General features: G+C 38.7%; 1 protein-coding gene across 5 annotated transcripts in view; it reads left to right on the forward strand.

Annotated features, from left to right (window-relative positions):
- The first annotated feature begins 3,355 nt into the window (after nucleotides 1–3,355).
- RMDN2 (regulator of microtubule dynamics 2) overlaps nucleotides 3,356–24,759 on the forward strand; it is a 49,477-nt gene continuing 28,073 nt past the window's right edge. For 3 of the 5 annotated variants that reach the window (XR_008840016.1, XR_008840017.1, XM_056486503.1), the window contains exons 1-5: nucleotides 3,391–3,476; nucleotides 3,955–4,421; nucleotides 10,639–10,834; nucleotides 11,805–11,907; nucleotides 15,662–15,722. Coding sequence is in view for 3 of the 5 variants with exons in the window: in XM_056486503.1 (XP_056342478.1) it covers nucleotides 3,967–4,421; nucleotides 10,639–10,834; nucleotides 11,805–11,907; nucleotides 15,662–15,722 (815 nt within the window). In the remaining 2 variants the exon portion in view is untranslated. Of the gene's footprint in view, nucleotides 3,477–3,954; nucleotides 4,422–10,638; nucleotides 10,835–11,804; nucleotides 11,908–15,661; nucleotides 15,723–24,759 lie in introns of all 5 variants that reach the window. The other 2 variants (XM_056486504.1, XM_056486505.1) reach the window with 2 other exon arrangements.

Raw genomic sequence — 24,759 nt, forward strand, 5'->3', positions numbered from 1 at the left:
TGCCTTCCATACAAGAATTAACCCACTAATAGATTATGCTACACCTTGTCTGGAAACAGCATGCATAACTTACTATGTAATGGCTCTCTGATCCATTGAACACAACCACTCAATAATGTGCTAACTTTTCTAATACGGTAAAAATGCTGTCCAAGTTCAAAATTTCCCAAGAAACCAGTAAACGGCCTGTCCTGGTTTTGCAAAAGTAGTGCTTTAAGAAAGCTGATGCCCTATGCAGGTGTGTCAGTGTTGCAGTACTGGTGTGCTAAGCTCATTCCTGTGCATCTGCCTGGGGCCAGGGGTGGAGAGAGGCAGGATGTTCACAAGGTCTTGCCACTCCAAAGCTGCTGGCCTTCTTGAAACTACCTGGAATGGTCTTTCAATACTTCAAAGAGTCTATAAAACAGAGGGAAAGTGGTTTTTTACTTGGGCAAACAATGATGTGATAAGTAGGTTTAGATTACAAGAGATTTAGATTAGATGTAAGGAAGCAAGTCTTTACTCAGAGAGTGGTGAGGCACTGGAATGGGGTGCCCAGAGAAGCTGTGGATGCCCCATCCCTGGAAGTATTCAAGGCCATGTTGGATGCAGCCTGAACAACCTATTCTAGGGAAAGGTGTCCCTGCTCATCATAGGACAGTTGGAATTTGATGATCATGAAGTTGCCTTCTAACCCAAACCTCTCTATGATTCTACAATTCTATGATCTTGACATATTTCTTCTGTCACTACTGGCTGAAATTAAGCTCCATGTTCATGAGCTACTGGATGGAGAAAGTGTCATGGTATGGCCTGTCAGAAGGACAACACACAGACAACCTGGGGGCATAAACTTTGTGTTCTTAGGAAATAAGGCTGGAAATACACTAAAAATATTTGGGGCTAGCCATTTTATAAGAGATGGTTATCTGGACCTGTTTTTTAGGACTTGAGGTTCAAAGTTTCTTTTAAACTAGGAAAAATTCATATGCAGAAGAACAGTACTTTTCTAACAGCATTTATTTAGGTTTTTTAGAACATATGTCATATTTAGGCCAATTGAATTATGTAAATTGATGCTTAGTTCCCCAACTTGGAAAGCTGCTGTGTTCCAGCAAGTTTCTACATATATGCAATAAATTCTATGATTCCATGCTGCTGGGTAAAATGGCAACAGGTATAAAGCAAACAAGGAGTTTGGGATCAGACAGTTGACCTGATTTTTATAGTTGCTACATATTCAGGCAGCTGTACATGGTAGTTTTCCTGGGCCAATTTTTTTTTTAAAAGAGTTGTCCTTGTCTAAGCCCTGAGACAATCGCTTTGGAAAATCTTTGAAAATACTCACTTAGCTTTTTGCATCCATCGTATTTTGTTTCAGCTCTGTGCTATGTTTTTTAAAAGCAATTCATGCTTTTAAAAAAAATCTTTTCCTGTTTTAATTGGCTTTTAGAAAGCTTTTGCAGACTATAAAAAAAAAAAAAAAGAAAACAAAAATTAAAGGTTTTCCAACACATTTATATTACCATTCCTGAACACTTGAAACACTATCAGCATATGGAGATTTATGTTTTCTTGTTCCATTTTAAAACACTGGGGGATTGTGTATCTTAAAACCATTACTTAGAGTGAAATTTGTTAAAATAATTTGAGTTTAGTGAAGTATCAATAAAATTGAAGAGATTACCATCCTTGGTTTAAAAATTTCAAATTACAAACATATGAACAGATTATGCACTTTGTTGTTGTAATTGTTGTTTTGTAACTGGGAATCCTGTAAAATACTGAAACAGGATTCATTTTTTCAGTCTAACAAATTTCTGCCTTTGTCTCAGATTGTAGTTTGGTTTCATAAGGGTAATTTCATCCTCAGGTTCTTAATGAAGAGAGCTGTAGTTGTTTTAAACTAAATTCTTTGAAGATAAGAAGACATTAGACTGATTTACAATTACTAATTTGTACTAAGACTGAAAATTCTTGAGTTCTTGGTACCTGTTTTAGGCAAGTTTTTGTTTCGAACAGCACTGTATTCACTTTTTAAAGACAATTAGTATGTTTTTTAAGAATTGTGTTTCTTTGTTTCTGATTGATATGGTTGAGGACAATTTCAGCTGTTGAAGAGCTTCTTCCATTGCACAGACACAGTGCTTTCCATGATGATTTCCTTAAGCTCTCACACAGAAAAACGTGAGTTCTGTGCTTGTAAATTCTGGCAGGATGCTATGCACAGGCCCTCCACAAGCCTTCAGGAAGATGAATGGTCAGAGCAGGTTGTCTATGACGATCCTTTTCCATTCAAGGCCAGAATCAGGAGCCAGATCTTTTTGTAATGGGCAAAGGAGAGTTTTGTGAGAGTCACCAATAGAAGTAATCTCAGATGGGGCACAGGAGCAATACCTCCCACACTCTGATAAATCCAGGTTCTCCCCTCTACTCTGCTCCAGTGAGACTCCACCTGCAGTGCTGCATCCAGCTGTGGTGTCCCCAACACAGGACATTGATCTGTTGGGATGAATCCAGATGAGGAACTCCAAGTTAATCAGAGGGATGGAGCACCTCTCCTTTGAAAAATGCTGAGAGAACTGGGATTGCTCAGCCTGGAAAAAAGAAGGCTTTGTTGTGACCTAATTGTGGCCTTCCAGTACCTGAAGGGAACTTAAGAGGAAGGATGGGGCAATACAATTTATAAGAGCATGGAGTGACAATACAAGGGGAAATGAGTTCAGACTGAAAGAGAGTAGGTTTAAATTAGACACTAGTAAAAAGTTCTTTATTGTGAGGGTGGTGAGGCACCACCCTGGTGAAATCTGGGACAGATTTCACAGGGAAGCTGTGGATGCCCCAACCCTAGAAGTGTTTATGGCCAAGTTGGATGGGGCTTTGAGCAATCTGTTCTAATGGTGTCCCTGCCCACGGCAGGGGGACTGGAACTAAATGGCCTTGAGGGTTCCCTTTCACCCCAAACCATTCTATGATTCTATGGTACGTTCCTTCAGACTTTGAACAATCTATAATGGACTTTGGTGAAATCAGCTTTGGGCCCTTAGATTGCTTAAACTGCAGCGAAGCTTTTGTGACGGGACTACCCGTCTTCCTGGCAACTGGGCGGGGTTTCTCCGTGATTTTGCAGCTTCAGGTCTCCACCAAGGCAGTGGAAACACAATTTCTGTGGCCTAGGAGCAGCAAAAGGTTGAAAAAAGGTTGAAAAATCGGTGAAACCAAGCGGCACCAGACTGAGGACAGACAGACGAACAGGTACACTTGCTGCAGAGCGGCGTATTTGGAGCCACGACCGAGGCAGGTGCAGCCCCCGGCGGGATTCCCCGGGCCGCGGGAATCCCTCCTCCGGCGGGCAGCGCGCGTCACCCGGGCGGCCCGGCCGAGGCCCGGCCCCCTCGATCCGGGTACCGCCGCCCCCTGTGCCGCGGCGGGAGAGCTGCGGCTCCTGGGCCGGACGCGCGCTGCTCCCGGCTCGGCCCGGCCCGGCCCGGCCGTGCGTACGTACCGGGGCGGCGCTGGGCTCGGGGCCGGGGCGGCCGGGGCTGGGGCGGCTGCGGGGCGGGCCGGAGGGAGGTGGGCGCGGGGCTCCGGCAGCCCCTCGGCGCCGTGGGGCTGGGGGACCGGCGGGACGCCCCTCCGGGCGGCGCTCCGGCCTGACAGCTGGGTTTCCGCCTCTCTGCGGTGTCGGAAAATCCGATTATACGAGTTTCTCGCATTAAAACAAACAAATCCCAGGATGCCGGGAGGGTTAAGAGTGAAGGCTGCGGTCCTGCCCACGTGCCAGCGCCCCTCACACCCCCAAACCCACTTTTGCCTTGTTTTTGCAGCCTTGTATTGCAGAACCTACAAAAAGTGTAACTTTGTGTCAGCAGTTCTTCCTGCCTTACACTTTCCTGATTTCAGAGCAGAGTAAGTCGCTTGCGTAGAGCAAGGGAAAACATCTTAAACTCTGTTATTATTGTCTCACAATTCTAGGAGCGTGCAGAAATGTCTCCCTTCGAAAATAAAGGACTAATACTGGGCATAGTGGCAGGGACCGCTGGATTGAGCCTGGTGCTGGTTTGGTACCGCAAGACCCGAAAGCCTGGTGCAGCTGTGCGTATACATGCGTTCCAGGATATAAGTAACAAAATTAATTCTGTGGCCTTGCAAAACGAGGCTTCCAATGAGCAAGGAGCAGTAATGGTTTTACACGGAAGGCAACTGCAGATACTAGAAAAATTGAATGGCCTACTACTAAGTGTGGATGAACTGAAGAGAGAGGTGGAATTTCTGAAAGAAGCTATTCCAAAACTTGAAGAGCTTGTTCGAAATGAGCTTCAAGGAAAGGGTGATGCTCAGAGAGTTAGCCCATCACACAGAGCAACAAGGCGAAGAAAAGCAGAGACAGCTTCTGGTGCAAGAGAAACTACCAGCTCTGAGGAGGCGGAAAGTGAAGGAGGGTGAGTTAATAATAATTTGTATATTCTACTGTACACATGCAGTGCAAGTTACATCATTACCTATATGAAACTGTAAACAGGAGCCCTTTAAAGGTTTTGCATAGATTTTATACATCTGGGGAAAAAAAATACAATCGTTCAGATTAGCAGGTTTTAGATCAGAGAAGACTCTTGGTGACTGTCTCTGAATCTGCACTATAGCTGAAGTTGGCTTAATGCCAAGCATAATACAGATTTTTTTTTTTTTAAGAGTGTGTTTGGTAACACTGATGCAGTATTGCTACATAGCTGTGCAATGAGAGGCAAAGTTCAGAATAATGGTGTAATTTTAAAAGTGCTTCTAGTGCAAAGTGTGTCTTTGACAGAGTTCGTTCAAAGTGTACAAATGTGCTTTTCCTGATAATTGTTTTCAATCAGCCTCACAGATAAGTTATTACCGTGTTCTGCCTAGAGGCATTCCATACAATGGCAGCTACGTCTGAGCAGAACCTCTGTACAAGTGGCAGTGTTTATGTATATGTGCTGTTCTGTTCACTTTCTGGTGACTCAAAAGGTGACCATGAGGAATTTAGGGTACTGACTCAGTAAGGTAGAAAGTTCCTAGTTTTGACCACATCTTGCAGTCACGTTTTAGTTAATGGGATTTTTTATTCTCATGAGTTGAGGAAAACACTGCAGGATGATGTACCAGCAGTCCAGGAGAGGCACTGTATTTTTGTCTTGACATTAATCTCCTGTAATTACAACTTTGTTTTGGTATAATCAGATTAGATACTTACATGCAATTTACTAATACTATGTTTATAGCAACTGAGTTTTTTGAGCTGCTTCTCAGCTTCTTAAATGTCTGTGTAGGCAGCACTATGTCTGTAAATTGCCCGTCTTATGTCACCTTTTGTCTTTAAAAGTATTTTAACTAACTGTAATGTTCTGAAGACAGCTAACATGCTGCATATTAATGAAATTCTATGTTTAAGAGTTTCTCCACATTCATTTTCAGTTCCTGTGAGCAGAATTTATTTTTGTGTTACATCTCAGCCCACATGGTTCACAAGTCTTATATTTTGATACCGTATTTTAAGACCTGTCAGTTCTATTATGACCCAGTTCTTTATTTTAGGTATTCAAGATTGGCATAAGTGTTCGATGACATTCCTCCTTCATCTGGTGTGGAAACTTCTTGGTTCTCTTAGTTTCTTAAATGATTTCATCCATTGGTTGGTTTGCAGAGGCCTTCATGAATAAAATATTCAGAGATGCAGATAAGGCAAAGAGACCAGTTTATGAATTACCAGGTCCACAGATACAATGCAGGATTTATTCCACATGTAACATTTGAGAAAATCCTGTTTTCTGATGAGAAATGATGTGTTGCTCTTTGAGAACAAGCCAAGGAAACTTTTGTGTTCAGGTTCTTCTGTGTGACGAAGAAGCTGATGTGGTGATCCAATACAAGTGATTATAGTGTGCAAGAGCATTGAACGTGGCCTTAAGAGAGGCCTTCTCTGACAAGTATTTATGTACAGTCAGAAGCAAAGAAGATAATTCAAGGTTATAGTTAGCGTTAGTCATTTGGCTATGTTCTTTCCCAATGCTGTTTTTCAATCCCTTTTGAAAAGAGGTGGGCTTTTTTCCTATTAACACCTTGTGCTTGATATGCTTGTTTTTCATGTTTTCTCCAAATTTGAGATAATTTGATTTCATTTAAGTAAATTGTATTTTTTCTTCCTCTTGCTAATAGATTGTTAATCCTAATATATATAGCTTTTTCTGAGGTGTTCTGTAACTAATGACTGTAGTGCATGGCCAGGAGGGTCAATAGCAGCACTTGGGTTTTTTCCAGTTACTGTACATCACCACTTCATATGCTGTAGACATTACACCATGTTCATTGTTTTATACTCTTCTGTGAATTCCACACACAATGTTGTATTCAGGTGCTTGTTTGTGCACTAGAGAAAAAAAAATTGCTCTTTATTACTGATAAAACATTTTTTCACCTTTATGTACTCCCATCTAAAGTACATGCAATGTGTTTCACTGCCTCAGCAGTAATTTAATGATCTAGAAGATAGAATTTTGCTTGAGTTAAGCACTTCTGGTTTTAATTGACAAATGGGTAGATGCTGGGAATTGACAGATAAACTAATCTGAAAAGTTTTATGGATTGGTTTCAGGTTTGTAAACTTCTTCCAGAAAAGCTTTTAATACTACTTAGTTTTTTCATTAAATCTTGGAAGCTGACAGTCTCTGATAAGGCCCTCACTGCTTTGATCTGCTCTGGGCATATTCTCAATGTCACTGTTGGTATTCAACACCTTGGGAAGAAAGGCTTTCTGTTTTGCTTTTCAAAAATGATGTATTTCTGTAAGTGGAGAAATATCACATGTATTTTAATAAATGAGCTATATTTTTGCATAATAACAGTCTGAATGGAAGGTGCACTGAATGGATGAGACATTAAATGGTAATGAGTATGTGGTTTTTAGTCTGTGCTTTTCTGTATTCTTTTTTTTTTTAGTTCTGGTAATGCCCTAGTGAAAACTTCAATGTTTAACATTTGAGAATGTATAACAAGCATTCATTCATTGACAAATGCAATAAATTGTGTCTAGATGATCACCTGGAATGGAACATGTCACGGAATTCTCCTCTTTATGATTTTCAAGCTGTTTCTTCCCTGATATGGCAGTGATGAACCCTGGACATCAATGTCGTGTTTGGCACCTGTCTTCAGCTGGCCCAGCATCCAAGCTCTTCAAATTGCATTTGGCATCAGGCACCAGAAAGATTCACTGCAGTAAATTCTTTTCCAACAGATGTTCTATTTATAAGTTTTCCTTGAAATAGTTTAGTCAACAGGAAAAAAAATTTCCCTTGCCTGCTTCTGAGTATCACTTCGCTTAGCATTTTCTAATTTATTTTTCTGTTCATTTCTTTTAAATGCAACCTTCAGTTGACTTAAGAATTCAATTTGCCAGTTTCTCTTGAAAGCCACTTATCATTACTGATATCTGGATCATACAGTGCAAATTTGATCCAGATCCATCTGTGACATACAATCGCCTTTCTGTGGAATTAGCCCGAGCAGATGAGAGGGTGTTTGTGTCAGCTTATGGCTTTTTCCTAAGTTGGCAGGGAGACGACAGATGATATTTGATCTGTCTAAAAGCTGAAGTGTTGTGGACAAATGATGCCTGGTTAGGCCCAGTGTCTGCCAATTTACAGACACCCCAACACAGTTTTTGAACCACCCAAGTGTGTTTATACCACAAGGGTGTTTTATACCATGTAGCTCAGGGTTTGTTTTAATCTGGTACTAGGTGCTGGGATTTACTGAACTGCTTAGCCACAGTGGGGTGAGTCTTCAGCACAGTTGCCATTTGTTCTTTGAACTTTGAACAGTCCACTGTGATACAATTGAGTCCTCTTGGTTGATCGTTGCTCCTCACATTCTTATCTCTGTTTTTCTCTTTTATTTAAAATCTATTGGTAATAAAGGTGAAAACAAGTTTGCACTTTAAATTTTAAAATGTTTTTCCATTTTCTCAAATATTGATCAATTATCACTTGTAAATACTCACATTTCTGTTTATCATCTGATAAAACCTCTTGCAGAAAAATACCAAGTAAAATTGCAGATTTCTGTTGTATGGAATATTTGTAAAACAAACCATAATGACTGTTCCTTGTTTTCTTATATTTCTTTTTTGGAGTAGTGTTATCTGTCCTTAAAGTCCTGGAGTTTTTAAACTGTGTTAAGAAGAATCTCCACTTCTGTATGTGTCAGTATTGATTTTAGTGTTTTAGAAGGTATAGATGTATAAGGCTGTTAACAGCTTTATTGCTCAACAAGTAAATTGAAATTTATGATGTTCTAGTCAACATTTAAGAAGGTCTATTCCACATTTAAATTCTTTGAGGGTTCATAAAGCAGTTAGAGGAGGTAGGAGAGAATTTGCCAGGACAGTGGAGATGAGAGAGAATGGGTAAGAAATTACCCTACCCTCTCTGCTGTTTTGTAATTAGCTCCTAATGGTTTCACATGATCCATTAGATAGTGACCTGCTTCACACTTTTTCTATGAGTCTCCCAAAAAGATACGACTTAGCTCATGTCACGTGAATTTGATGTTTGGCTTCAATTTGATGTTTTGTCATGACATTTGATGTAGTGCTGCTGGAAATCTGCTGGGTTTGTTTGGACTGACACCCAATGGGCTTGGGTGTCAACCCAACCTTGCATTTGTCATCCAGCCATCATATTTTTGCTGGGAGAAGTGCATTTTTTAGTAATAATTTTTGTCTGTTATCTAAGACTGGAACAGTAGTGATCATAGAAATTTTAACAGATGTTTATGCAGCAAAGGTAAAGAATACAACATCAACACTGACTTGCAAACACTGATTCCTCACTTTGATATCTACCTGATTAGGTAGCATTTGATGCATTGCCCAAATTCCTATAACTAAGGATATTGTCTTTATTACTTACTTGTTGCTCTTTTATATTATCTAGCATCCTTATTTTAGGTTGAGAATTGCCCAGATCCTCAGCACATTTATCTTTTTATTAGGGGGAATGGAGCACCTAAACTGTGTGAGGAAAGATACTTTCCAAACATACTTCACATCATAGAGTTTTGTATTGGAGCTAAAAGATTGGCCCACTCCCCAGGAACTCCTTTGTACATTTGATTAAGCTGGGGCTCTTACATATGCAGACCTCATATATTTCTGTGCCCACTTCAAAATAACTATGAAAGAACAATATGCTATGTTTTTAAACACACTTTAGAAAATGAAAATAAGTGTTCAGTGACTGAATATAGTTTCTGCAAGATACAACATAGGATATGTCATCAACTTCAGCATCATCAAGGTTATGTGAAGCAAGTCTGTAGAAATATACAAAGTTTCCCATCTCTGTTCTGCTCCATGATATTTTTCAGTTTGAACATGTACACATGGTCTGTGTGTATATTGTTTTATCTGAATGTATTTTTGACTCCTCTTTCCTTTGCCACTGGGTTAATTTTGCAGCAAAACTGTTGTGCCACACCAGCACTTCTGCAGCAGTTCATAAGCAGTTGTACTTGTTCATTTACAGGCTGTAGGTGTATCTGCTCTAATACACTGATCTGTTCTGAAAGCAACATATTGGAAACAGAATATTTGATAACCATAATTGATAACCTTCATTTTGACTGCTAGCATTCTGTCCTGGTTATATTTCTGAAAAAAGAAATAGATTTTATTTATTCGGATTGTCATGGCCTACTCTGAATATTCAGTTACCTAATATGTATAGTACAATTCCATGCTTTTTGTACTCATAGTAACCATTCAGAAAATCTCTGAAACTGACATATGATAGATTTACATTATTACTTCTCCCCAGAAAAGTATTTTCAGAAGCAGAAATACAGAAGATGAGGCTTCTTTGCCCATTTTTAGTACATAAGCAAAAGGCTACTTTTTAAAACAATGCCATCCACTGCTACTCTTTGAAATCAAAGTACCCTAATGTATTCTCAGCACTTTGGACATTAAGGCCACCTGCTTATCTCTGTGTGATATTTATGCTTTTGCAAATATTTCTTTGCCCTTGACCTTTGTCTTGTGCTAAGTAATGTGCAGTAAGCATCATGAATTAATATAATCTCTTTTCCAGTTTCAGATATTCTGAACTTCAAAATGTTTGGAGGAAATAAGGAATTTGTAACAATGGTGTTATTTTTATTGGCTTGTATTAAGATCTTAAAAGTGTTTAAGAAAATACTGTTTAAATAATTGTTATGGCACTCATATTTTGGTTAGTAAGCTCATTCTTTTATCAAAAAATACGGAAATTGAGGTAAAGAGTTGAAGAGGCCTATTCAGGGTTACAGAGCATGTCTTAAAGCTCAATGATTTCAAGTGTTCTGCGTTTGAAACACAAGGCTACATGTGTCTCTAATATGTTTAGGCCTTTTTTAATGGAGTATTAGGCATCAGGACAGTGTAATTACTTACCTGTTATGTTTGGAGTATGACTATGCTGTCCCTTTGAAGATAAAGATTTTGTAATAATAACAATAAACTTGATATTATTAATAAAAAATCCTTTAAAGTTGGACAACTGGGATAAATTGTGCTCTGAATTTTTTTGCTTTTTAATTTAACAACACCCTTTTTTTTTTTAAGAAAAAAATGGTTATTATTTTCTATTATTTTAGTTACCTTACCGCTCATACTGATTCTGAAGGAGACTCCGAGGAAGAAAAAAGATGTATGAAATCACCTGATGCCATAGTGAAATCAGAAGAAGATGAAGACTTAATTAATTTTTTACAGAAGGTGGACAATTTGCATAAGGGTTCAGAGGAGGATAAAAAAGAGGGCTTCAGACTGCTGCTTGAGAAAGATGACAAGGTATTATGGGTAAACTTAATATCAAGTTGCTATTATCTTTTACTTTGCTTTTTTTTATCTTCTGCTTTTGAGAACTGTATGCAAGCTTTAAAATGCACATAGAAATGGATGACGAAATTTCAAGCGTATTGTTAAAATACAATCCAAAAGCAGTATTTCAAAGTTGTGTCAATATTCATGTTGTGTGGGCATAGGAGTTCTGCTATTGTATATCCCATTCTTATTCAATAACTTTGAGGCTTTGTTTGACATAGCAATTCTTGCATTAAACCAAGAAAAATAATAGGTGTTTTCTGATGTAAATTATACTTCTGCTGGTTTTGGAACCTGTGAGAGAAAATCCTGTAGAATTAGGTAGTAACCAGACTTACTGTTCTCAAACTATGAGTATCTAGTCTGCTCATACCTTTCTAATATCCTTCTTGTGAATTTTTCCTTTGATTTTGCTGGGACCATATGTAACTCCAGATAAAAATTTAAAGGTGGTTTGATATGCAGTGCTCAGTCCAGTGTACTATTTTATTCTGGTTCAGCAAGCATTGGTTCTGATTGTATTTTCATCTGAATATTGGAATACCAAGGGAAGTAGATGAGATATTGTGAGTGAGTGTGGTGCTTATGGCTTCCCTAAAGAAGATACACACAACTTTGTTCAGGGATTTGTTGTGCTTTACTGGATTACCTTGTAAATGTTTATATTAATAGAAGTTTAAACTGATTTCTAAAATAAAACCTCTTTAGACAGTCTAGGGTGTTTCCAAAAGCTGTATTTTTTTTTGTTCCTGGAAAATTGATTAATTGGTTCTCACATGAACTAAAAGTAGTAGGTAGAAGGAAGGAAAATTAACAAAAATGATGCCATCTTCTGATTACTTGCTTTCAGCATGTTATTAATTTCAAGCATTGTGAAAATAAACTGTTTAAATCCCAGTCTGAACAGTTTAATTATGTAGCTGTCTTCTGCTTTCAGTATGAAAAATGTGTGGACTTTCTTTGGAGGCTTGCACGTGCTTATGGAGATCTGTTTGAGATGACTAGTGATGCTGAGGAGAAGAGGAAATATGTAACTGATGGTAAGAGAAAAAATATTTATGAAGAATGCCATATGAATGTAGTGAAACATGCTTTGAACTTTGGTTAAGTTTTCCAGTATAAAGAATTTGCAATCCAATAAACGGAAGCATATGTACTGTAATGATAATGTTTTGTGTAGTAAACCACCACAGTTAAAAACTTCAGTTCATTTTTTCCTCAGTGAGAGATCTAAAATCAGTGGCAGAGAACTATTACCAGTCATAATTGCAGGCCGTTGTCTCTGCAGATTGCCTTAAAACCCTTTATTTTGTTGAGAAACAGATGGATACAGAATGTGAAAACTCACAGATGCTGTCAGCAATGTTTCTTAATTCCATCTTTTGGAGAGCAAGAGGAATAAATAAATGCTGAGGCTGGGTCAAGGTTTGTTTTTCTGCTTTCCTGTGGTCAGGGAGCACTCCTGCATATCAGCAGCCTTTTTGTGGTGATGGTAGGGATGAAACTTTGTGAATCTGTAGGAACTGTTGACCAGAAACAGAAGTGGTGTGTGACAATTGATGTTGCTTCCAGACATCCCTCCCCATGTGTCCTGTTTGACAATTTAATCTCCACAAGATTTTAATTTTCTTCATCATAGCACTTTTTTTGGGTTGCTTTTAAAAGCATTGCCCTTTCTTTCACTGTCTGGATGGATATTGGCTAGAGGAACAGTTTGTTTCCCTTTTTATTTTGGGCCTTCTTTTTATTGCATTAAACCCTACATCTGCTCTACACTGTCACTCTCACAGTCAAGGCACTGTTCTTAAAAGAATCTTTTTTGCATTTATCTCATTTATCTTCTCTCTTTCTTTTGTCTCTCCATTGCGCCTTCCTTTTTTGCTGCACCAAATGAGGTATTGTAAGTGTAATGCGAGTTTGGGTTATTTTGTCTTTTGTGACACCTCTCATTGACCCTTTGTTCTGTTGGCAGTGACAATGTCACTGACAAAGCAGTTTGAGCTGTCCTTTGTCATCCTTAAAGGCAGTGTCATGCCTTCATGCTGTTGTAACAGACCAGAGACAACCTCAATTTGTTCAAGGTCCTTCCTTTTTCCAATCCTTTTGTCATCTACATACTCCTGAAGACTTGCACTGTCTTAGCAACTAAATTGATACTGGTTTTGCTTTAATAGCAACTTGACTTTGTACATAAATCCCACAGTGCAGTGAGGATAATGACACAAAGTAAATGAATTTTATGTAAATTCTATTGTTGGATTCTTTGCTTTTACCAGTGACTGGACTTGAAGCTGGCCAGGACTCTGAGGAACAATAAAAAGAGTTTTCTCAAATATATTAATGGCAATAGGCAGTGTAAAAATAACATCAGCCCATTACAGGATGAGGGTGGTCATCTCAAAAACAGGGACATGGACTAGGCAGAGGTGTTTAATGTATTCTTTGCCTCTGTCTTTGATATGGATGCTGGAGCAAGGAGTTATCAGTGCCCTGAGCTGGAGGACTATGCAAGAATGATCAATTACCTGTCAACCTGGAAATTGTGTAGGATCTGCTGCTCCAGCTGGATTCCTGAAAATCTGTGGGATTCACCCAACAATCCTTAAAGAACTAGTTGGTGTCATCTCAAAACCTCTCCTGATGATTTTTGAGCAGTCTTGGGAATCTGGAGAGGTCCAGCTGACTGAAACCTGGCTGACATTGTCCTGATTTTCAGAAAGGGCAGGAGGGAGGACCCTGGCAACTACAGGTCTGTCAAAGTTATGGAGAAGATTATTCTAGTAGTTATTGAAAAATACCTGAAAAACAACATGGTCATTGGTCACAGCCAGCATGGAGAGGAAAGTCCTGCTTAGCAAACCTGGTTTCTTTTGGTGACAAAGTATCCCACATAGCTGATCAAGGGAAGCCAGCGGATGTGATATTTTTGGATATCAGTAAAGTTTTGATACTGTCTCTCACAGGATCCTTCTGGACAAACTGTCCAGCACACAGCTGGAAAAACACACCATGAGATGGGTGAGCAACTGACTCACAGGTCAGGCACAAAGGGCTACAGTGAATGAGGTGACATCAGGCTGGGGACCTGTCCCTAATGGGGTTCCACAGGGTCCATCCTCAGGCCTGTGCCCCTCATCTTCATAAATGACTTGGACACAGGACTGGAAGTTCAAGACTGGAAGAGCAAGTTCACAGAGGATACAAAACCAGGAGGAACTGTTGAGTCCCTTGAGGACAGGGAGACCCTACAGAGAGACCTCAGCAAATCAGAGAGCTGGGCAATCACCAGCCATATGAAGTTCAACAAGGAAAATTGTCAGTGTACCTGGGATGGGACAACCCTGGATGTATGGACAGGCTGGGGAATAGGATGCTGGGAAGCAGCCCTGTGCATCCTGATCAGTGCCAAGCTGGACAAGAGTCAGAAGTGCCCTGGCAGCCAGGAGGGCTACCTGTGTCCTGGGGTGCATCAGGCACAGCATCACAGCCAGGCAAGGGAGGGGATTGTCCTGCTCTGCTCTGCACTGAAGTGCTCAAATTTTGGGTGCCACAATGTAAAAAAGACATTAAGCTATTGGGCAGCATCCAAAGGAGGGTCATGAGGATGGTGAAGGGCCTTGTTGGGAAGCTGTATGAGGAGCAGCTGAGGTCACTTGGTCTGTTCAGCATGAAGAGGAGACTGAGGGAAAACCTCACTGCAGTTACAACTGGCCTGAAGTTGTGTCAGGGCAGGTTTAGGTTGGATATCAGGAAAAGGTTCTTCACTGGAGGTTGGGCACTGGAGCAGGCTCCCCAGGGAAGGGGTCACAGCACCAACCTGACAGAGTTCAAGAAGCGTTTGGACAATGCTGTCAGGCACATGGTGTGACTCTTTGGGGTGGTCCTGTGCAGGCCAGGAGTTGGATTCAATGATCCTTGTAGATCCTTTCCAACTCAGCATATTCTGTGATTCTGTGACTGCATGTAACCTCAGCTGATGAACGATAAGGGTGTAGCAAAAGACAGGGAGAGATAAAGAATGCTGGAATGAAAGTGGGTCTTAGGTGTTGAGTAACCAGCCTAGTTTGGCTCATTCTCGTGAAGTGGGGGTGGCAGCAGCCTTTTTCATCTCAGTTTTTGGAAGTGCTGCAGAGGGCTTGAGACTGCAGGAGAGCTGGCGGTAGTTTCATGGTTATTTTTCATTCCCCTGGGCTGGAGGACTATGTATGCTATTCTTTGTTTCTATGAAGTTAACTTACAATACAGAAATGTCAGTGCAGCTTAATTGGTTGCAGCTGAGACTCTGCAAACAGCAAGCATCTCATCTGAACTTCTTACTGGGAGCATGGGTTTGATTAAATCACCTACTGTCATCTTTATTCAGTTAAAATTGGAACTTAAGGGAAGGCTTTGTGCTAGAAAAGAGCTTCAACTCATTCATTCCTGTACTCAAGGCAGGAAACAGCTTTGCTGGTTCTTCTGACAGGTGCTTGTCTGACTTGCTTTTAAGGCTCTTCAGTCTTACAGACATGGCCTCATTTGGCAGTCCAGTCCAATCCTATCCTGATTTAATTGCATCTGAATTGGATTTTAAAGGAAAATACTAAAATTGCAAATGTAGTTTATATATACTTATGTTTAAGTGTATGACTATGTAAATGAAGTAAAGCCAGGATCTTACATTGTTTATCTAAATATTTCTAAGAACAGGGAGCAATTTCTTTGCTGCTGCAGTAAATCAGATTGCTTTGTTCTTGGGAGTCACCTAAAACCTAGAAGAGTATGATAAATCCTTTCATATGTATCCATTTACAGGAAAGCTTAAAGCTGAAAAGGCTGTTCAGCTGGATGCTAGGAGTGCTGAGAGTCACCAGTGGTAAGTTTAAAAAAGTTTTTACAAACTTATGGGCATTTTTTAAGTTTAAAAAAAGACCACCCCAGTCTGACATCAGCTTCATAAATTAGTCATTAATATTTTTCATAGTTTTATGAAACTCAATTTCACCAGTTGCTGGTAAAAATTACATTGAAATATTCCACCAAGCATTTACTATAGCATGTGAAACAACTCAATAACCATACTTCAATAAGTACCAAGAAGTGTAGATAAGAGTATTTGCTTAAGCCACTATTTTGTTGCTCAGAGAAGCCATAGTTTTCCATTTACCTTCCCTTTCACAAATCACAAAGTAAAGGTATTTGATTTTGTGTTTTAACCTTTCCTTTTCTTGTAATAGTCTAAATTGTAATGATTAAAAAGAGACATAGAGGACTATGGAAATTTGAATTAACTTCTCAATTTTTGTTTTATAATACAGTTTTTATCCAAGCGTGACACTTAGTTTAATTTGTAGACTTTGCCAGAACTAACAAACTCCACAAATGTAAATATTTTTCATCAAATCAAGGTAAAAGGTAAAAGATAATTTATCGAAGGTAAAAGATAATTCTGCTGAGTTGTAGCTGATAGTTCCTCACCTTAGTATTTTATTAATAAATTTTATTGAGCTGCTGATTTCTTTTCTAATATTATTAGCTTTTCCTTTCCATTTTCGTTTCTACATACTTCATTAATTTTATCTTTGCACTTGTGGGATGGGATTTCACTAAACTTCTGCATATCTGAAACAAATACTTTTACCCCAGGCTCCTTTCACAATCTAAAAAGCAGCCACTTCTGGGGTGCAGTTCACTGGAGTCAATTTTGCCCATTTAGTCTTGCATGAGGGTGAGATGAGTTTCTCCTGGGGCTCAGTTGACAACATCTCCATTGCCAACAAAGGGAGTAGGTCAGCTATCTCAGGTTTAGATACTTGATTAGACGCAGGCATTGTCATTTAATTAGGTAATTCTCTGTCTTGCCTCTCTTCTTCTGAAAGCAGTTTCTGCTCTTTGCTAGACCACAGTCATGGCCCCTTCCTCACGGTAATGCTGGTGTACCCCTCTCAGCTAGAACTTTGTGTATAAACAACCACAAAATCACATTCAAGTATGAATCCTAACCCTCCCTTCCTCCTCAGCCCACAAGACTGACAAAATATCCTAGTATAAATACAGCTTCACTGGCAGAAGGTATGCTGATAAACCCTTACATGTTATTCAGGGAGATGTAGGTGGTCTGCTGGACTTCACATGTGAGATCCTGTCCTGGCAGGAACATGTAGCAGGGGAAGAATTATGAGTGTAAGGAGATGTGTTCCAGAGGTTAGCTCAGAAAGCTGAATTGAGAGGTTTAAGAGGAAAATCTTAGATTTTTTTAAGCTACTGCTTCCTGTAACAGGCAGTGGATTTCTGTATGCTTTGCCATTTTCATCCTTCATGTATCTGGGTTGCAAGTGAACATGAGGTTTTTATCAGTTATTGTTCAACTGATGTCTTTCTGGAGATATAGATGGACACTATAGATTAAATTAGTTGGTTTTTTTTGGTTTTTTTTCTGAATATATTATCTGCTTGTCTTTATTTTCTGACATCTTTCTGACTTTCTGCATGATCTTCAAAGTGTAGTGCAAGAGTAAGGTTGTGCCAATCTGAGGCTCTAAATACTAGGCAGAATGGACTTTCATGCTCCAGAGGGATATTGGTATATTTTTGTTTAGCATAACAATAGTTGTTCAATCTGCAGTCTAAGTAGAATTTTTCTGCTGTGCTGCTACTTAATCAGTTGGACTTGCTTTGTAACTTATTTTTTAGCTTGTTTTATTCTATTTTATTCTTTACAAAGTATTTTACACACAATTAGTTGATTTCATGTTTATTTCCAACCATTTCTCAGTTTTGAAGCCATTTAGGTTTGTAAATGCATCCCCTCATGGATTAACATTTTATTTCAAAACTGTTTTGTTGTATGGATTTTTTTAAATCATGGACTTAATTAATGAAATTAGGATGACGGACCCAGCACTAAACTTTGTGTGACACCCATAGTGATGCTCAGGTTCACATGAACCTGGTTCTGCAACCATCTCTACAGGTGATTTAATCTAAATAATATTTCCACGGTTAGATTTTTTGAGGAACATCAGGTAGGACAAAGTCAAAAGCCACAGAAATAAGGTATTTGCTGCATACCTCTTACCCAGGCTTTTATATATTGCCAGAATTCTTTTTTTTAATACTCTGTTTTGTATGCTTATGCACTTCCAGAATAATTTATCCTGGAATGTTTTCAGGTTAGGCTGGTTTGCCTGTTGTCTCCTTCTCCCTGATAGCAGCTATGTTTGCCTTTTTGCTTGCTGTTGGGGCTTTTTGCATTACCCACAAGACTTCTGTAGTCAGCTGTGTGTCAGATCTATATTGTTTGAGTCTGGTGTTACACAAAGTTTTTCAGTTTATCTAAACGTTATTTCGCATGTTAACCCACTTGAACAGGAAATAAGACTTCAGGGAATCGTCCCTGTTAAAACTGTGCTCTCAAAGTTGTACACAAACAGAATGTTACCTGAAGTTATAAATAGACAAGACTGTGTATAAACTGATAACAGTGCAATACAATTAAGTAATGAATAAATAATATGTGAAAGTAATAGGAAATTCATAGTTAATAGAATATTTATAAGAGAGAAAACAGAAAAGAGAAAAATAGAATAAATATTTATAGAAAAAGATGCTAGGATCATTAGTGGGTGGTCAAGATCAGAGCTGAAGGGCAGCCCTCAGCTCCAGATGGACACGTGGATGTTCTGTCTCTGCCAGGTGTGTCTGAATGTGAGCAAGGGCCTGGTCCTGCACCTATGGAGGATGGAGAGTTGAAAGGCAGCATGTGCCATTTGATGTTTGAGTGGCATGACAGATATCACACGGGACCTTTGGGGTCTCTACACTTCCAGGCCATAATCCAGAAATGGTGAGAACCCTAGGGCATCTACAGGGCAGTAGGCACCTGTGTCCAGGCAGGGATCCTATGAATTGAGCAGGGTCTCTGCTTGCTGTAATTGGAGATTAAATACACAAATGAGAAGCTCAGCGTGAGTGCAAGCTCAGTGTGAAAGCAATGCTGTCTCAGACCAAAATCCTTCCTTTTCATCTCACTGCCAACATAAAATTTTCTACAGCTAAAGTACAAGGCAAATAATCTTAGTCTATGTAAAATGAGCCCATCTGTTTGTTTCCTGTAGAGCTATAGTCTATATCAGCTATTGATGACCAAGCTGTTTTTCTGACCTTGACTGAAGAGAGTTTTTGTTGATTTCTTACTAATTTCTGAGGGATTTTGATATTTCCAATCAGCACAAAGGATGTTTTCACTCACGTTTGGTATAGCTGCTATGTTGTTCTCTCATACATTATTTCTAGGTCTTTTAAACTGTTTAATATATTATGGCTTACTAAATGAGTGAGGATTAAATGATAGCCTATTCTTTTCCTGGTCCTGTACCTTGCTCTCTACTTACAGTTAACCCTTGTGGAGCAGGAGGGTAATAAGTGAGGAAGAAACTGAATTCAGCTTCGTGAGTTTAATCTTCTGCCATTATTTCCTCATTGCTAATTGTTCTGCGCTTTCATTTCTGTTTTTTTTTTCCTTCTGGTGTATTTATAGAACCTCTTCTTACCAATATCCCTAGCTTAGATGTGTACTCTTGTTTTCATTTTTTAAGTCAATTTCTTTTGGGTTTTAAGTTAATTGAGAATTCCTCACTGGAGCTGAATTGATCTTTGAAAATATTCCCTGCTATGACTAAAGGGTCATTTGCAGTTGTGCTTTTGAGTATTTCTCTTACTAAATCTTCTATGGAACTTTTTCTAACATGGCATTTCTTAACAATTTCATTTTTTCCATTAAAAATGTACACTGTGCCTATCATGCAGTGGTTAAGTCTATGGACACATTTGGAACTTTCTTTTGGAAGCTTATCCCTGCTGCTTGAAAGCTCTATTTACCAAACAAACAAGTTCTTGTGACACCTTGACCCACATAATTGTCCTAGTGTAGTCAGAGTTATACAAGCAAAAATATTTCTTTTCCAGAGCAGGTATTTTTATTTTGTGAAACCACTATAAGGTGTCTGTAAGGTGTCATTTTTTTTGTGTCCGCCAATGGAATTTAGTGGAATGGTTCCATGAGCAAACTTGCTAATATAGGCTTAGAGTTCAGCTGTCTTGCCTTACTTTTGATATTTACTTCAGTTAAGAACACAAAAAATGCCATATATCTTCTTAGTGTATTACCTATATTTTTCTGTAGAATTGTATGATAAAGTACATCAACACTCCAACTGTTCAACTTACTGATTAGAATAATAACAAGTAACTAGTATTCAGCTTCAAATTAAATTTGAGAAAACATGCAGAACAAAGAAAGCAAAATATCTTGAAGTAGTCAGTTGGTTTTGGTAATGAATTGCAGCTGCAAATAATTTTCATATCTGAATCCAGATTTTTGAGAACATGTGATCATACTTAATCTCGTAGTTGCCAATGAGATCAAAAACCTTCAGACTTTTTGAATGTTGACCTCTAAATAACTGAAGTAAATGGTGACTCTGGAAAGGAAAAGCATAGCTTTATTAAGGAAAGACAGACTAAATATTCTGAGTGATTTGTGGCTTTGTTCAGCCAGTGTCAATTTTTCAAGTTGTGGAAGAACTCACCTGTAAAAGTTATCATCAGCCATTGCAGGTCCTCTTATTTTTCCAAGCCTCAAACAAATTCATTTTGTGAGTCAGTGATTCCCAAAGGACAGCTGTGAATCCTCGCAGCTCATCTTGGATCATGGAGCATCTTTATCAACCAGATTTTAATTTTAAGTGCTATATGAACAATTTGATGCTACAGTTTCTTTATAGTTGTTCTGCTTTACAACTTTACAGAAAACAAAATATCAATGCATATGAACAGTGCTTTTATTTGAAACTAAACAATCACTTTTAAATTCTTTTGCAAAACCAGCAAATTTTTGTGTTTCTGGGAGGTTTGTTGCTGTTTTCTTTAAGAGTTTGGGGAAGAAGTCAGGAAGGTTCCTCTGCTGTTGTGCCGATCCCCACACCTGCTTTTTTGTTGATGAGAACTCGTTACAGGCTTTGCAAGGAACAGAAAGGTTACTGTCATGGCAAATCTTCAGGACATTTACTTAAAGGGGTCATTCTTTGCATTGAGTTTTGGTTTGTTTGCCACAAACAAACTTAGTGCTGCTCTTGGGTTTGTGTTACTCTCTAGAACTCACCGTTGGTAGGAGTCATACAGCATGTCTCATTTAGGTGCAAGTGAAGGTAGGAAGTGAAAACCCAGTAGCTTTATGTGAAGACTCCTCCTGAATACACCTCCCTCCAAGAGTCTTCTCTGTCATGCATGTGAGTGTAAACTAGAAACAGATATTTTCACAAACCCATGGCAGTGGGTTTCCATGGAAGTGAATTCCAGAACTGAGGGACAGTCCCACACTGGCTGGCAGCACTACAGGTGAGGTACAGGTTGGTTCCATCGAGGACACAAATAATCATTGTCATTTGGGTATTTTGGTGATTTTACACAAACTTCCCACAAAAAAGTGAACATTCTGTCTCAATAATAGAATTCTAACAGATAATTTGTCAGGTTTGTAAGATGCAATGGCATAATAATAATTCTCCAGTGAGACAAAACTCTTCAAAATTTTGAAATTTGTTGTAGGATATGGTCATACTACAAGAACTTTTAAACTTAAATCCTCACCTGTTTCTAACTAAATGCTTGTTACCTGCTGCCCTTAATTATCCCTTATTTAAACTTAGATGAGGCAGGTAACTTGCAAGCAGCAAGCATCTGTTTCTATCATGCAGTCCGATTTTTCAGGAATTGATACTTTGTGCAGAAACACAAGGTTTCCAGCCAGTAATTGTTTGCCCTGATTTGATTTGATTCATGGAATGACCTAAGAAATTTTACAGCAATCTTTGTTCTTAATTATGTGTAATATTAGTCAGTATTCTTTGAATTATGTAATTTAAAAAAATAATAATTAACATTTCAAATTCAGAAGCCATTTCTCAAAAGCTGTAAGTTGTCCTGAAGTAAGTGGATCAGTGAAATACTGCAGCATGCTCATGTGAGTGCAAAGGAGGAACATTTGTGGAAGATCTGTTTACTACAAGCTTTTTGCTAGAATGGTCAGAGAGGAAATAATTCTGACAACCTAATGGTCCCTATTACATTTCTGTCAAGTAGAACTGTTGTGTTACTGTCTCTGAAAGCTATTGTTTCATTCTGTTTCTACACTTGTGATGACTATCCTACAAATTTCTTCAAGATTTTATTTCCATCTGTAACAACTGTCTGTTATAAAAATCAAAGTGAAATTTCTGAAAACAGGAATTTAACACAGTTGTGGGTTTCACAGCCTAAGGAATGCAGAACATGACATTCACGTGTTCTACTAGTGAACTTCTGTGTATGCACATTTCTGTGAACAGCAGCATTTTCCCTTGGTTTGATATACTGCATGTGTTGCAATAAATTATGCCAGAATTCTTTATGTCCTTACCTTTGAGGTTTTTTAAACCAAAGTAGGGGTTTGTTTCTCATGGTTTTACAAGTGTTACCTACGCAAGTGTGTGCTACATCTGATGTTTCCCTGGAGCTCAGCTTCAGTGCTCTGGTGAATTTTTAATATGAAAAGTGTATTTCTGCCAATTTCTACAGTACAGACTCATTTATATTCCAAGAAGAAGGAAAGGGAAAGGCAAATTAAATCCCCATTAACAAAAAAAATCTCACAAACAGCAATTCACCTAAACATTTCACTTTGCACCTTGGCCCAAGCTTACTTGGTGTGTTAGCAATCTTAGACATTCTCAGCCCCAGCTTCCATATCCCCATGAGGGTGATCATATCAAACCAATACTTTACCTCTCCATGGAACCTTCGTGTCAGATGCATTTTTGTAGATTAAATATCTTCATAGCAAAGTGATATAATATGAAGTATGCAAAACTGGGATCTCAGGAAGGGCAATGCAACAGGGATCATAGTCAGTAATTTAAGTTGCAAAATCTCCCTACATAGAAACTGATACCTTACTGAAATCGTGTTAAAGAGAAATCCTGTGGGTCTCACTGCATTGCAGAGACTGTCGGAATATTTCATAATATATGAAACTGGTGAGTGAGGGATTCAGGGGCTAAAAAATAAGATTGCATGCACAGAAGTGAGCCATGCAGAGGTGGGGAGATGCAAGAACGCATTTGGAACTGCAATGGAAATGAACTTTCTTTTCACTGGGCCTCTTGTGTGCTGCCTACACATTAGCCTTTGCTCACACTACTTTACACATTAAATATTTTTCATATAAGGAGGAGGGAGTGAAAAACAGTTATGAAACACATGAATTAAACTTTGGTGGTGATAAATATCATAAACTCTCCTTGCAAAATCTTCTCAGATACAATTAAGAAAAATTGATGTTTTTCTTTCGTGTTCATATAGGGATGCTATAATGGAGGTCTAAATTTCTAAATATAAGCCCTGTACCCACACATTTCCGAAGTCTATGTGACATAAAAGTTTTTTTTACATTTGGGATCTATAAAAGGGTATATAGAAGAGGAAGAAACAAGTCTGGGGACGTGCATGTTATCTCTGATTTTGGCCATGTAAAATTTATCAGGGAAAAGATAAATAACACCATATCTAAATGCCCTAGTGTTGCTTAATCTTAATTTGAAATTTCAAAATTTTCCTGTAAATCTGTCTCATACAGAAGAAGCTGTGAATGGTAGAGTCTTAAGTGTTAGTATCATTTTTTATATTATAATTCAAATTGTCTTGATAAAATTATTGGATCAACCTGCTTCTCTTTTTTTTTTATGGCAGTAAGTAGGACATGCCTCTTACAGTTTTTCCTGGCCTGCATACACATAGAAATTCTCTAGCACCCAAAGGGAAAATGTTAATTCACTTTGATCAGGACCTTCTGCATGAGGGCTACATAGGTACTTGGCATCTATCTCTGTCAGCTAGAGTTTCTTGCAAGTCTGAGTTTCAGGACATCATTTGTAAGAGAGGAACATGGTGCTGACCTATTATATTGAGTTTGTTTGACTGTGTTTATGCTTAATAAAGGTTTGTTAATTGGTGATTAATCATACACTTCTACACTGTGTTCAGTAATTTTTCTTCCGTCTAAGAATAATATTTTTTACACCAACTGAAGTACTGTGACTGTCTTAATGAGGTAATTATTATTGTGTTTATCTAGATGAATGTCTCTGGGGCTGTTTTTTTTACATTACCCAGGAGTAACATCAGCTCAGCAAATAGGTCATTCCTGACAGCTGTTTGCGGATGCAATCTCTTTATTTTTCTCTGGGAAAGTTCTGTAAGCAGTACTCTGATATTCAAAGGGTGTGAGGGAGGTAATGGCTGTGCAGAGAACCAGTATTGCTTGCACCTCTAACAAACATGTGCCTTTTACCCATTTCATTTGATATTTGCATGTAGTTGTGTGATCATCTTTTTAGTATTCCCCCTGTCGCCACGAGATGGGGCAGGTGACCAGGGAGCGCCGGGGCCGAGGAAAGAATGACACGAACCAGATGGAAACGTTTCTAGTTATTCCGTGCCTCGTTTTCTTTGGTCGTTTTCTTCACCATGAGAGTGGTGAGGCACTGGAACAGATTGCCCAGAGAGTGGGCATCCCTGGAGGGGTTCAAGACCAGGCCGGATGGGGCTTTGAGCAGCCTGGTCTAGTGGAGGATATCCTTGTCCGTGGCAGGGGGGTTGAAACTCGATCTTTAAGGTCCCTTCTAACACAGACCATTCAATGATTAACATTACCCTTTGCACCACTGAAAATAAAAGTTTGTTTTGTGTTTTAAACTCTTCAAAAATTATTTAAAATACATAAAAAGTCTTTTCAGGGAAGAAAGGACACAGATTTTGTTTTGTTTGGAGGATTTTTTAGAAATGAAATTAATATTCAAAATGCTATAGAATTTCAA

This window comes from Oenanthe melanoleuca, chromosome 3, assembly GCF_029582105.1.
Source record: "Oenanthe melanoleuca isolate GR-GAL-2019-014 chromosome 3, OMel1.0, whole genome shotgun sequence".
Taxonomy (NCBI): Eukaryota; Metazoa; Chordata; class Aves; order Passeriformes; family Muscicapidae; genus Oenanthe; species Oenanthe melanoleuca.